The sequence below is a fragment of the Nerophis lumbriciformis genome, linkage group LG21, assembly GCF_033978685.3.
Source record: "Nerophis lumbriciformis linkage group LG21, RoL_Nlum_v2.1, whole genome shotgun sequence".
NCBI lineage: Eukaryota > Metazoa > Chordata > Actinopteri > Syngnathiformes > Syngnathidae > Nerophis > Nerophis lumbriciformis.
In genome coordinates this window covers 25,624,725-25,639,136 of record NC_084568.2, presented here as the reverse complement: position 1 = coordinate 25,639,136, position 14,412 = coordinate 25,624,725, and the positions used below count along the sequence as shown (strand labels likewise).

The window sequence follows — 14,412 nt, the reverse complement described above, 5'->3', positions numbered from 1 at the left end:
TTTTGTTTGTTTCTAAAATGCCCTTTTGTCAAAGTAAACTTGTTTGGCAAACACACAAAATATGTAATATTTTACCCAAAAATATTTCAAAGTGGAATATTTGATGTGAAGTAATTGGAGCCTTGAATAGGTCAATAATTCATGACATTTATTTTGATTCATTATTATATTATAGCAAAAAACAGCTTGCATGGCAACTTTGTGTTATTAGTCGGCTTTGCAACTTTTTCTTGTTACATTTCACCTGTTTGCTCTTTTATTCCATTTTTTTTAATGCTTTAAAAAAAATGTGTTTTAGTATTTTTAGAGCCGTTAAAAATAGCTGGTATAACCAATACCTGGTACAACTAATAGTAAAGTCATTTCATTTTTCTTGTTCTTATTATTAGAAAATAATGTTTGCTTCCTCAGGGAGTTCGTTCTGGATAGTAGAAGGATTTGAGGGCAAAAAGCAATTGACATGGCAGCCGATAGTAGTTTTTGTTTTTGTTTAGTTATTGTGCACTAGCCACTTTATTTTTTTAAAACAATTTATCACATCATCTGATTTACAACATTACGAGCAAATTCAAAACTTAATAAGTTAAGCATTATAAAAATGTGTTATTGTGTTGAGTTTATTGCCATAATACATTTTGAGCTCCATATTTTATGTTATTACTGGTTTGCTTAAAAAAAGACCAGATATTTGAACACAAATGTAATTGTATGGTCAGAATGTCATCCAGGAACATGTTCTGTTGTTGTTTTACTTGAATGCATGTCATTTATTTGCTCAAAATTTGGTAACAGTTTTATCTACAGTCCCACTAGGGCAGTGTTTTTCAACCACAAGTGTGCCGCGAGATACAGTCTGGTGTGTCGTGGGAGATCATGTAATTTCACTTAATCGGGTTAAAAATATTTTGTGCAAACCAGTAATTATAATCCGCAAATGTGCCGTTGTTGAGTGTCTGCTGTCTAGAGCTCGGCAGAGTAACCGTGTAATACTCTTCCATATCAGTAGGTGGCAGCAGGTAGCTAATTGCTTTGTAGATGTCGGGAACATGGTTTGTCGTGATCACAATATGCAGATGACAGCGGGAGGCAGTGTGTAGTCAAAAAGGTATCTAACACTTAAACCAAAAATAAACAAAAGGCCAGTGCCGCTAAGAAAAGGCATTGAAGTTTAGGGATGGCTATGCAAAACTAAAACTGAACTGGCTGCAAAGTAAACAAAAACAGAATGCTGGACAACAGTAAAGACTTACAGCGTGTGGAGCAGACTGCGTCTACAAAGTACATCCATACATGACATGACAATTAACAATGTCCCCACAAAGAAGGATAGCGTCCGCACAACTTAAATAGTCTTGATTGCGAAAACAAAGCAAGTGTGGGGAATAGCCTTCAAGGAAGACATGAAACTGCTACAGGAAAATACCAACAATAGAGAAAAAGCCACCAAAACAGGAGCGTAACACAATAACTAAAACACTACACACAGGAAAACACCAAAAAACTCAAAATAAGTCACGGCGTGATGTGACAGGTCGTGACACTTACTTTGAGACAAGAGATATAGTAATGCATGGTTGATTTTGGTTTGAATTCAGATCCAACAATTGTGAGAAGGACATCAATATCGAGTGAGGTATGAGTTTAATTTTTTTATGTTTTCTGCTGGTGGTGTGCCTCAGAATTTAATATATATATATATATATATGTATATATATATATATATATATATATATATATATATATGTATCAATTCCATTTTTTTCCGCTCATCCGAGGTCGGGTCGCGGGGGCAGCAACATATAAATAAAATCCCCCGAAGAGCAGGGAAACCCTCGATTGTAGGGGTGAAATAGCCTGTGTTTTTTCCTGACCTAACATGTATGTATATATATATATATATATATATACAGTGGGGCAAAAAAGTATTTAGTCAGCCACCGATTGTGCAAGTTCTCCCACTTAAAATGATGACAGAGGTCTGTAATTTTCATCATAGGTACACTTCAACTGTGAGAGACAGAATGTGAAAAAAAATCCAGGAATTCACATTGTAGGAATTTTAAAGAATTTATTTGTAAATTATGGTGGAAAATAAGTATTTGGTCACTTCAAACAAGGAAGATCTCTGGCTCTCACAGACCTGTAACTTCTTCTTTAAGAAGCTCTTCTGTCCTCCACTCGTTACCTGTATTCATGGCAACTGTTTGAACTCGCTATCTGTATAAAAGACACCTGTCCACAGCCTCAAACAGTCAGACTCCAAACTCCTCTATGGCCAAGACCAAAGAGCTGTCGAAGGACATCAGGAAAAGAATTGTAGACATGCACCAGACTGTGAAGAGTGAATCTACAATAGGCAAGCAGCTTGGTGTAACAAAATCAACTGGGAGCAATTATCAGAAAATGGAAGACATACAAAACCACTGATAATCTCCCTCGATCTGGGGCTCCACGCAAGATCTCATTCCGTGGGGTCAAAATGATCATGAGAACGGTGAGCAAAAATCCCAGAACCACACGGGGGGACCTGGTGAATGACCTGCAGAGAGCTGGGACCAAAGTAACAAAGGTTACCAATAATAACACACTACGCCGACAGGGAATCAAATCCTGCAGTGCCAGACATGTCCCCCTGCTTAAGCCAGTGCATGTCCAGGCCCATCTGAAGTTTGCCAGAGAGCACATGGATGATACAGCAGAAGATTGGGAGAATGTCATGTGGTCAGATGAAACCAAAATAGAACTTTTTGGTACAAACTCAACTCGTCGTGTTTGGAGGAAGAAGAATACTGAGTTGCATCCCAAGAACACCATAGCTACTGTGAAGCATGGGGGTGGAAACATCATGCTTTGGGGCTGTTTTTCTGCTAAGGGGACAGGCCGACTGATCCGTGTTAAGAAAAGAATGAATGGGGCCATGTATCGTGAGATTTTGAGCCAAAACCTCCTTCCATCAGTGAGAGCTTTGAAGATGAAACGTGGCTGGGTCTTCCAGCATGACAATGATCCCAAACACACCGCCCGGGCAACAAAGGAGTGGCTCCGTCAGAAGCATTTGAAAGTCCTGGAGTGGCCTAGCCAGTCTCCAGACCTCAACCCCATAGAAAATCTGTGGAGGGAGTTGAAAGTCTGTGTTGCTCGGCGACAGCCCCAAAACATCACTGCTCTCGAGAAGATCTGCATGGAGGAATGGGCCAAAATACCAGCTACTGTGTGTGCAAACCTGGTAAAGACCTATAGTAATCATTTGACCTCTGTTATTGCCAACAAAGGTTATATTACAAAGTATTGAGTTGAATTTTTGTTATTGACCAAATACTTGTTTTCCACCATAATTTACAAATAAATTCTTTAAAAATCCTACAAAGTGAATTCCTGGATTTTTTTTTCACATTCTGTCTCTCACAGTTGAAGTGTACCTATGATGAAAATTACAGACCTCTGTCATCATTTTAAGTACTTGTACTTGTACTTGTATAGCGCTTTTCTACCTTCAAGGTACTCAAAGCGCGTTGACACTACTTCCACATTTACCCATTCACACACACACTGATGGAGGGAGCTGCCATGCAAGGCGCTAACCAGCACCCATCAGGGGGATAACTTGCACAATTGGTGGCTGACTAAATACTTATTTGCCCCACTGTATATATATATATATATATATATATATATATATATGTATATGTATATGTATCCATCCATTTTTTCCCGCTCATCCGAGGTCGGGTTGCGGGGGCAGCAGCCTAAGCAGGGAAGCCCAGACTTCCCTCTCCCCAGCCACTTCGTCAAGCTCTTCCCGGGGGATCCCGAGGCGTTCCCAGGCCATAGTCTTCCCAACGTGTCCTGGGTCTTCCCCGTGGCCTCCTACCGGTCGAACGTGCCCTAAACACCTCCCTAGGGAGGCGTTCGGTTGGCATCCTGACCAGATGCATATGTATATATGTATATATATATATTATATGTATGTATTTGTATTTATGTGAGTAACAGCCATTAATGGCAGCCTTTTTATTGAGACCGACCAACTATCTTTATTCGATATAATTACTAATTGTGAAAAATATTGACAATGAAAATAAACAAATACATATGTTCCGTCAAACCATTAATAGCAACATAAGATAGCCGTTGGTGTTCTTCATTATTAATTCATATTCATGTATGTCATGTCCCTGTTACCTTGTCTTCACACTTGTCACTCGCACTGTCGTTGTTGCACGAAATGCGAGTATGAGAAACTTAATTTGGTATGCCACACGTGGGGAAAGACAACGATAATAAACCTTTGATATATATTTTTTCTTTTCCTTTTTACATATACATATGTACGCCGTTTTAATCCCAGCAGCATTAAATACTAAATGTCATCATTGTGAGTAGAATTACTGTAGTCGTATTATTATTAGTAATGCCATTGTTGGTGTTAGCATATTAGTTTATTATTAGTTGTTTATTTCCAAAGTTATATAGATTATAATTAAAACTCACTTGTACCTTTTCTACCTTCCCTGCTACTTGCAACCTTTGTGTTATTTCCTCCACCGCCTTGTTCCTCCTGACCCAGCATCACAATCTAACCCTCCGTCCTGCCATCCTTTCCTCTTTTCTGCCTTCCTCTTGTCCTTCTTCCTCTTCCAGTCTTGTCTTTCTCGCTGGACCCTGGCTGGGGTTTGCACTCCGACAGGCTGGCGCTGGGTAAAGGTCAAACGTACGCCCGCAGCGTGCCGGGCCTCTCCCTGCTGAAGGTGGCCGACCGCACGCTCACGGCTTGTCACTTGACCTCTGACCTCCTGGTAGCCGACCTGGCTGTGTCTCAGGGCAGACACTACTGGGCGTGCTCGGTGGAGCCTGGATCCTACCTGGTCAAGGTGACGCAACGAAGCGCTGCATGTGACAAAGTGCAAAAACACGAGACAAAGATCCTGTATTTGACGGGAGCGCTCTACTGTTTTTAAGTACTTATTGCAGAAACATGAATCAAGGATCCAAAGATAGGACGGAAGCGCTCTCCTCTTTTTACTTACTTCCTGCAAAGCACAAGTCAAAGATCCTTTATATTACAGGAGCACTGCTGTTTTTAGGGTTGTACTACAAAATAGGAGTCAACGATTCTCTATTTGACAGGAGCAATCTCCTGTTTTTAAGTACTTACTGCAAAAACAGAAGTCAAAGAGCCTCAATATAACAAGAACATTCTACTGTTTTTGAGTAATTACTGTAAAAACAAGAATCGGAGACCCTTTATATGACAGGAGGTCTGCTGTTTTTAGGATTGTATTTCAAAAACTGGAGCGCTCTGCTGTTTTTTTTAAAGGCGAGTCAAATATCCTCCATGTCACAAGAGCGCTGTGCTGTTTATAGGAACTTGCTACAAAAACGCTAGTCAAAGATCCTTTATATGACAGGAGCACTGCTGTTTTTAGGGTTGTTCTACAAAATAGGAGTCAACGATTCTCTATTTGATAGGAGCAACCTCCTGTTTTTAAGTACTTACTGCAAAAACAGAAGTCAAATAGCCTTAATATAACAACAGCATTCTACTGTTTTTGAGTAATTACCGAAAAAACAAGAATCGGAGATCCTTTATATGACAGGAGGTCTGCTGTTTTTAGGATTGTATTTCAAAAACAGGAGCGCTCTGCTGTTTTTTTTAAAGGCGAGTCAAAGATCCTCCATGTCACAAGAGTGCTGTGCTGTTTTTAGGAACTTGCTACAAAAGCGCTAGTCAAAGATCCTCCATATTACGGAAGCGCTCTCCTCTTTTTACTTCCTTCCTGCAAAGCACAAGTCAAAGATCCTTTACATGACAAGAGCACTGCTGTTTTTAGGGTTGTACTACAAAATAGGAGTCAACGATTCTCTATTTGACAGGAGCAATCTCCTGTTTTTAAGTACTTACTGCAAAAACAGAAGTCCATCCATCCATCCATTTTCTACCGCTTGTCCCTTTCGGGGTCGCGGGGGCTATCACAGAAGTCAAAGAGTCTTAATATAACAAGAGCATTCTACTGTTTTTTGAGTAATTACTGAAAAAACAAGAATCGAAGATCCTTTATGTAACAGGAGGTCTGCTGTTTTTAGGATTGCATTTCAAAAACAGGAGCGCTCGGCTGTTTTTTTTTAAAGGCGAGTCAAAGATCCTCCATGTCACAAGAGTGCTGTGCTGTTTTTAGGAACTTGCTACAAAAACGCTAGTCAAAGATCCTTTATATGACAGGAGCGCTGCTGTTTTTAGGGTTGTACAACAAAATAGGAGTCAACAATTCTCTATTTGACAGGAGCAATCTCCTGTTTTTAAGTACTTACTGCAAAAACACAAGTCAAAGAGCTAATATAACAAGAGCATTCTACTGTTTTTGAGTAATTACTGAAAAAACAAGAATCGGAGATCCTTTATATGACAGGAGGTCTGCTGTTTTTAGGATTGTATTTAAAAAACAGGAGCGCTCGGCTGTTTTTTTTAAAGGCGAGTCAAAGATCCTCCATGTCAAAAGAGTGCTGTGCTGTTTTTAGGAACTTGCTACCAAAACGCTAGTCAAAGATCCTTTATATGACAGGAGCACTGCTGTTTTTAGAGTTGTACTATCAAATCAAATCAAATCACTTTTATTTATAAAGCACATTTAAAATTTACCACAGGGGTAGCCAAAGTGCTGTACAATGAACAGGTTAAAAGATAAAACGTGTACCGAGCAAACACAACACAACACAAACAGAACACGATAAAAAATAAATAATTAAAATAGAATTAATAAAAACATAAAAACAGGATCACAGCAGGTGTATTATGGGGCGCCATTGCAGGATGGATATCACTCAGTGTTAAAAGCCATGGAATAAAAGTATGTTTTTAAGAGAGATTTAAAAACAGGAAGAGAGGAGGCTTGTCTAACACTCAGGGGTAGGTCGTTCCAGAGCTTGGGAGCAGCAACGGCGAAAGCTCTGTCACCTCTAAGCTTCAGCCTTGTGTCAGGGACCGTCAACAGCAGCTGATCGGCTGATCTTAAGGATCGGGTGGGGCAGTAAGGCTGAAGGAGGTCGGAGAGATAGGTTGGCGCGAGGTTGTTTAGACATTTAAAAACAAATAAAAGGAGTTTAAAATTGATTCGGTAACGCACAGGGAGCCAGTGAAGGGACGCTAAAATAGGGGTGATGTGCTCACGTCTGCGGGTCTGTGTTAGCAGACGAGCAGCAGAGTTCTGCACGAGCTGCAGGCGGGCGAGGGAGGCCTGGCTAATGCCTACATACAGGGCATTACAATAATCAAGACGAGTCGAGATAAAGGCGTGGATTAATTTCTCAAGATCATGTCTTGATAGAAGCGGTTTCACTTTCGCTATTTGGCGTAATTGATAAAAGCTTTTTTGAACGACGCTGCTGATTTGTTTTTCGAATTTAAAATCTGAGTCAAACTTTACCCCCAGGTTTGTGACAGAGTCGCTGAGATACGGGGTCAGAGTGCCTAGGTCAACGTTGGGGGAGGGAGAGCGACTTGGACCGAACAACATAACTTCTGTTTTATCTTCATTTAGGCTCAGGAAGTTAGCTGAAAGCCAGACTTTGATGTCGTGCAGGCAGTCAATAAGACGTTGAACCGTGTTATTTATTATTATTATTTATTACTACAAAATAAGAGTCTACGATTCTCTATTTAACAGGAGCAATCTCCTGTTTTTAAGTACTTACTGCAAAAACAGAAGTCAAAGAGCCTAATATAACAAGAGCATTCTACTGTTCTTTGAGTAATTACTGAAAAAACAAGAATCATAGATCCTTTATATGACAGGAGGTCTGCTGTTTTTAGGATTGTATTTCAAAAACAGGAGCGCTCGGCTGTTTTTTTAAAGGCGAGTCAAAGATCCTCCATGTCACAAGAGTGCTGTGCTGTTTTTAGGAACTTGCTACAAAAACGCTAGTCAAAGATCCTTTATATGACAGGAGCACGGCTGTTTTTAGGGTTGTACTACAAAATAGGAGTCAACAATTCTCAATTTGACAGGAGCAATCTTCTGTTTTTAAGTACTTACTGCAAAAACCGAAGTCAAAGAGCCTTAATATAAAAAGAGCATTCTACTGTTTTTTGAGTAATTACTGAAAAAACAAAAGTCAAAGATCCTTTATATGACAGGAGGTCTGCTGTTTTTAGGATTGCATTTCAAAAACAGGAGCGCTCGGCTGTTATTTTAAAGGCAAATCAAAGATCCTCCATGTCAAAAGAGTGCTGTGCTGTTTTTAGGAACTTGCTACCAAAACGCTAGTCAAAGATCCTTTATATGACAGGAGCACTGCTGTTTTTAGGGTTGTACTACAAAATAAGAGTCTACGATTCTCTATTTGAGAGGATAAATCTTCTGTTTTTAAGTACTTACTGCAAAAACAGAAGTCAAAGAGCCTTAATATAACAAGAGCATTCTACTGTTTTTTGAGTAATTACTGAAAAAACAAGAATCGAAGATCCTTTATATGATAGGAGGTCTGCTGTTTTTAGGATTGTATTTCAAAAACAGGAGCGCTCGGCTGTTTATTTAAAGGCGAGTCAAAGATCCTCCATGTCACAATAGTGCGGTGCTGTTTTTAGGAACTTGCTACAAAAACGCTAGTCAAAGATCCTCCATATGACAGGAGCGTGCTACTGTTTTTAAGTACTTACAGTAAAAACAAGTCAAACATCTTTGAAATGACAGGAGCGCTGTACTATCTTTAGGTACATACTGCAAAAATGCGAATCGAAGATCCTTTATATACCAGAGCACTCCAGTGTTTTTAGAAGTACACACTGCAAAAATAGAAGTCAAAGATCCTTCATATGACAGAAACGCTTTACTCTGCTGTTTATAGGGTTGTACAACAGAAAAACAAATCAAAGATCCTCTATATGACAGGAGGGCATTATTATTTTTTTATGTGGCGGCATGGCGAAGTGGGTAGAGCAACCGTGCCAGAAACCTGAGGGTTGCAGGTTCGCTCCCCGCCTCTTACCATCCAAAAAAATTGCTGCCGTTGTGTCCTTGGGCGGGACACTTCACCCTTTGCCCCCGGTGCCACTCACACCGGTGAATTGAATGATGAATGATAGGTGGTGGTCGGAGGGGCCGTTGGCGCAAATTGCAGCCACGCTTCCGTCAGTCTACCCCAGGGCAGCTGTGGCTATGAAAGTAGCTTACCACCACCAGGTGTGAATGATTGATGGGTTCTACATGTAAAGCGACTTTGGGTACTTAGAAAAGCGCTATATAAATCCCAGTTATTATTATTATTATTATTATGTACTTACTGCAAAACACGAGTCAAAGATCTTCTATGTGACAGGAGCACTCAAATGTTTTACGTACACATTGCAAAACATGAGTCAAAGATCCTTTTGTATAACAGGAGCTCTACAGTTTTCAGAGTTGTACGACAAAAACACCAAAGATTCTCTATTTGACAGGAGCACTCTACTGTTTTTAAGTACTTACGACAAAAATAGCAGTCAAAAATCCTTTATATGACAGGAGCGATCTACTGTTTTTAAGTACTTACTACAAAACATGAGTCAAAGATCCTTTATATCACAGGAGCGCTCTACTATTTTTTTAATACTTACTGCAAAACATGAGTCAAACATCCTCTATATGTCAGGAGCCTTTGACTATTTTTTAAGTAAGTACTTTTTGCAAAACTTGAGTCAAAGATCCTTTATATGACAAGAATGCTCTACTCTTTTAAGTACTTTGTGCAAAAGTCAAAGATAATTTATATAACAGGAGCTCTGCCTTTTTGAGAGTTGTTACGAATACAGAAGCACTCTACTGTTTTTTAAGGCTTTACTGCCAAAACACTAGTCAAAGATCTTCTATACGACAGGAGCGCTCTACTATTTTTTAAGTACTTACTGCAAAACACAAATCAAAGATCCCTTTTATAAAAAGAGCTCTGCCTTTTTTTTAGGCTTGTTGCAAAAACAGAAGCGCTCTACTGTTTTTTTAAGGCTCTACTGCCAAAACACTAGTCAAAGATCCTCTATATGACAGGAGCCTTTGACTATTTTTTAAGTACTTTTTGCAAAACATGAGTCAAAGATCCCTATATGACAAGAATGCTCTACTGTTTCAAGTACTTTGTGCGAAACACAAGTCAAAGATCATTTATATAACAGGAGCTCTGGCTTTTTTGAGGATTGTTACGAATACAGAAGCACTCTACTGTTTTTTAAGGCCTTACGGCCAAAAAAACTAGTCAAAGATCCTCTAGATGACAGAAGCCTTTGACTATTTTTTTAAAGTACTTTTTGCAAAACATGAGTCAAAGATCCCTTATATAACAGGAGCTCTGCCTTTTTTGAGGGTTTTTAGAAAAACAGAAGCACTACTGTTTTTAAGGCTCAACTGCCAAAACACTAGTCAAAGATCCTCTATATGACAGGAGCCTTTGACTATTTTTTAAGTACTTTTTGCAAAACATGAGTTAAAAATCCTTTATATAACAGGATCTCTGCTTTTTTTTTAAAAGGGTTTCTACAAAAACAGAAGCGCCCTGCTCTTGTTTTAAGGCTCTACTACCAAAACACTAGTCAAAGATCCTCTTTATGACAGGAGCATTGTACTATTTTTTTAAGTGCTTACTGCAAAACATGAGTCAAAGATTCTTTATCTCACCGGAGTGCTCTCCTATTTTTTGAGTACTTACTGCAAAACATGAGTCAAACATCCTCTATATGACAGGAGCCTTTGACAATTTTTTAAGTAAGTACTTTTTGCAAAACATGAGTCAAAGATCCTTTTATATAACAGAATCTCTGATTTTTTATAAGGGTTGCTACAAGAACAGAAGCGCCCTGCTCTTGTTTTAAGGCTCTACTGTCAAAACACTAGTCAAAGATCCTCTATATGACAGGAGCCTTTGACTATTTTTTTATAGTACTTTTTGCAAAACATGAGTCAAAGGTCCTTATATGAGAAGAATGCTCTACTGTTTCAAGTACTTTGTGCAAAACACAAGTCAAAGATAATTTATATAACAGGAGCTCTGCCTTTTTTGAGGATTGTTACGAATACAGAAGCACTCTACTGTTTTTTAAGGCTTTACTGCCAAAATACTAGTCAAAGATCCTCTATATGACAGGAGCCTTTGACTATTTTTTTTTAAGTACTTTTTGCAAAACATGAGTCAAAGATCCCTTATATAACAGGAGCTCTGCCTTTTTTGAGGGTTGTTAGAAAAACAGAATCACTACTGTTTTTAAGGCTCAACTGCCAAAACACTAGTCAAAGATCCTCTATATGACAGGATACAATGACTATTTTTTAAGTACTTTTTGCAAAACATGAGTCAAAAATCCTTTATTTGACAGGATCTCTGCTTTTTTTTCATAAGGGTTTCTACAAAAACAGAAGCGCCCTGCTCTTGTTTTAAGGCTCTACTGCCAAAACACTAGTCAAAGATCCTCTTTATGACAGGAGCGTTGTACTATTTTTTTAAGTGCTTACTGCAAAACATGAGTCAAAGATCCTTTATTTTACAGGAGCGCTCTACTATTTTTTGAGTACTTACTGCAAAACATGAGTCAAACATCCTCTACATGACAGGAGCCTTTGACTATTTTTTTAAAGTACCTTTTGTAAAACATGAGTCAAAGATCCTTGATATAACAGGATCTCTGCTTTTTTATAAGGGTTGCTACAAAAACAGAAGCGCCCTGCTCTTGATTTAAGGCTCTACTGCCAAAACGCTAGTCCAAAGATCCTCTATATGACAGGAGCCTTTAACTATTTTTTTAAAGTACTTTTTGCAAAACATGAGTCAAAGATCCTTTATATAACAGGATCCCTGCTTTTTTTTTATAAGGGTGGCTACAAAAACAGAAGTGCCCTGCTCTTGTTTTAAGGCTCTACTGCCAAAACACTAGTCAAAGATCCTCTTTATGACAGGAGCCTTTGACTACAAAAACTACAGCGCCCTGCTCTTGTTTTAAGGCTTTACTGCCAAAACACTAGTCAAAGATCCTCTATATGACAGGAGCCTTTGACTACAAAAACTACAGCGCCCTGCTCTTGTTTTAAGGCTCTACTGTCAAAACACTAGTCAAAGATCCTCTATATAACAGGAGGCTTAACGCTGATCCTCTCTCAGGTGGGCGTAGGACAGGAGGTGAGGCTTCAAGAGTGGTTCCATCAGCCCCAGGACGTGACGAGTCCACGGTACGATCTAGTTTTAGACATCCGATGCTTGAGAGGAGAGGACTCCAGTCAGCTGGGATAGGCTCCGGCTTAAAACCTTGTCCCGCCTCTCCCCTTCAGGTACGACCCCGACAGCGGCCATGACAGCGGCGCAGAGGACGGCCAGGACCCGCCTCCCTTCTGCTTCCTCACCGTCGGCATGGGGAAGCTCCTCCTCCCCCGAGGACACGCCAGCTCGCACAAGACCACGCCCCCTTATACGGCGCCCCTGCCGCCCAGACTGGGCGTGTGTCTGGACTGCGACGAGGGCCGCGTGGCCTTCTACGACGCCCACTCCCTGCGCGTGCTGTGGGAGGGGCTTGTGGACTGCTCGGCTCCCGTGTGTCCCGCCTTCTGCTTCATCGGCGGCGGCGCCCTCCAGCTGCAGGACCTGGTAGCCAGTCGCAGCGTTGAGGAGGAGGCGGAGCCGCCGAGATTGAACGCCAAATCACGAGTTGCCAAGCTAAGTAAATGAAGTCGAATGTAGTAAGAACACACAAAAGTATTTGGACACTTTTATGGCAATTAATCATTTTAACTTTGTGGAAATGTATTTACCACAACAAATTAACGGCGATAAACGAGGGTTTGCCCAAACTTTTTCCACTGAGGGCCACAGACTGACAAACTAAAGGATGCGGTGGCCATTTTGGTAGTTTTCCCCTTTAAAACAAGTACAAAATATAGATTTTATTTTTAAAGAACGAGAAATTTCTTGACGAGCCAAAGCCAAACTGACATGCTAACAGTTAGCACGCTGACCAGATAGCGTCAATAACGAAAAATATGAACAAAATGAGCTAAGAAAGCCAGCATGCTAACATGCTAGCAATAACACGCTTATGGTTAGCATTAATGAAATACCAAAAATATATCACTTTTGCTAAATTAGCTAAACCTGTCACGCGAATGTTAGCATGCTAAAATGCTAACTGTTCCATGCGCCAAGTACCAAAATATATTATTCTGGAAAATGCTAACCCGCTAACGTTAGCATGCATCAAGTACCGAAATATGACTTAGGTTTATACCTATAAAATGAGTTTTAAAAAAGCTAGCATGCTAACAGGTATCAGGTAAAAAAAATGTTTGATGCTAAAGGTGAATACCTACGAAATTAGCTTAAAAAAAAGCTAGCATGCTAACGTAAGCATGCTAACTGGTATCAAGTAACAAAATGTTTGACGGCAAAAAAAGCTAGCATGCTAATATTTTTTTATATTTTGTAGGTATTCTCGCTGAGACTCAGATTTCCCTCGCCCGGACGCGGGTCACCGGGGCCCCCCTCCGGAGCCAGGCCCGGAGTTGGGGCACGATGGCGAGCGCCTGGTGGCCGGGCCTGTGCCCATGGGGCCCGGCCGGGCACAGCCCGAAGAGGCAACGTGGGTCCCCCCTCCAATGGGCTCACCACCCATAGCAGGGGCCATAGAGGTCGGGTGCAATGTGAGCTGGGCGGTAGCCGAAGGCAGGGCACTTGGCGGTCCGATCCTCGGCTACAGAAGCTAGCTCTTGGGACGTGGAACGTCACCTCGCTGGGGGGGAAGGAGCCTGAGCTAGTGCGCGAGGTAGAGAAGTTCCGGTTGGATATAGTCGGACTCACCTCGACGCACAGCAAGGGCTCTGGAACCAGTTCTCTCGAGAGGGGCTGGACTCTCTTCCACTCTGGCGTTGCCAGCAGTGAGAGGCGACGGGCTGGGGTGGCAATTCTTGTTGCCCCCCGGCTCAGAGCCTGCATGTTGGAGTTCAACCCGGTGGACGAGAGGGTAGCTTCCCTCCGCCTTCGGGTGGGGGGACGGGTCCTGACTGTTGTTTGCGCTTACGCGCCAAACAGCAGCTCAGAGTACCCACCCTTTTTGGATTCACTCGAGGGAGTACTTGAGAGTGCTCCCCCGGGTGATTCCCTCGTTCTACTGGGGGACTTCAACGCTCATATTGGCAACGACAGTGAAACCTGGAGAGGCGTGATTGGGAAGAATGGCCGCCCGGATCTGAACCCAAGTGGTGTTTTGTTATTGGACTTTTGTGCCCGTCACGGATTGTCCATAACGAACACCATGTTCAAGCATAAGGGTGTCCATATGTGCACTTGGCACCAGGACACCCTAGGCCGCAGTTCTATGATCGACTTTGTAGTTGTGTCATCGGATTTGCGGCCTCATGTTTTGGACACTCGGGTGAAGAGAGGGGCGGAGCTTTCTACCGATCACCACCT

The 14,412-nt window shown here is 41.2% G+C and overlaps 1 protein-coding gene across 1 annotated transcript in view; it reads left to right on the top strand.

Annotated features, from left to right (window-relative positions):
* The window catches only part of trim46a (tripartite motif containing 46a), a 34,472-nt gene extending 20,739 nt beyond the window's left edge, over nucleotides 1-13,733 (top strand). The window contains exons 10-12 of the mRNA XM_061982549.2: nucleotides 4,642-4,871; nucleotides 12,115-12,182; nucleotides 12,282-13,733. Coding sequence (XP_061838533.1) covers nucleotides 4,642-4,871; nucleotides 12,115-12,182; nucleotides 12,282-12,675 — 692 coding nt within the window. The 3' untranslated portion in view covers nucleotides 12,676-13,733. The remainder of the gene's footprint in view (nucleotides 1-4,641; nucleotides 4,872-12,114; nucleotides 12,183-12,281) is intronic.
* Nucleotides 13,734-14,412: the final 679 nt, after the last annotated feature.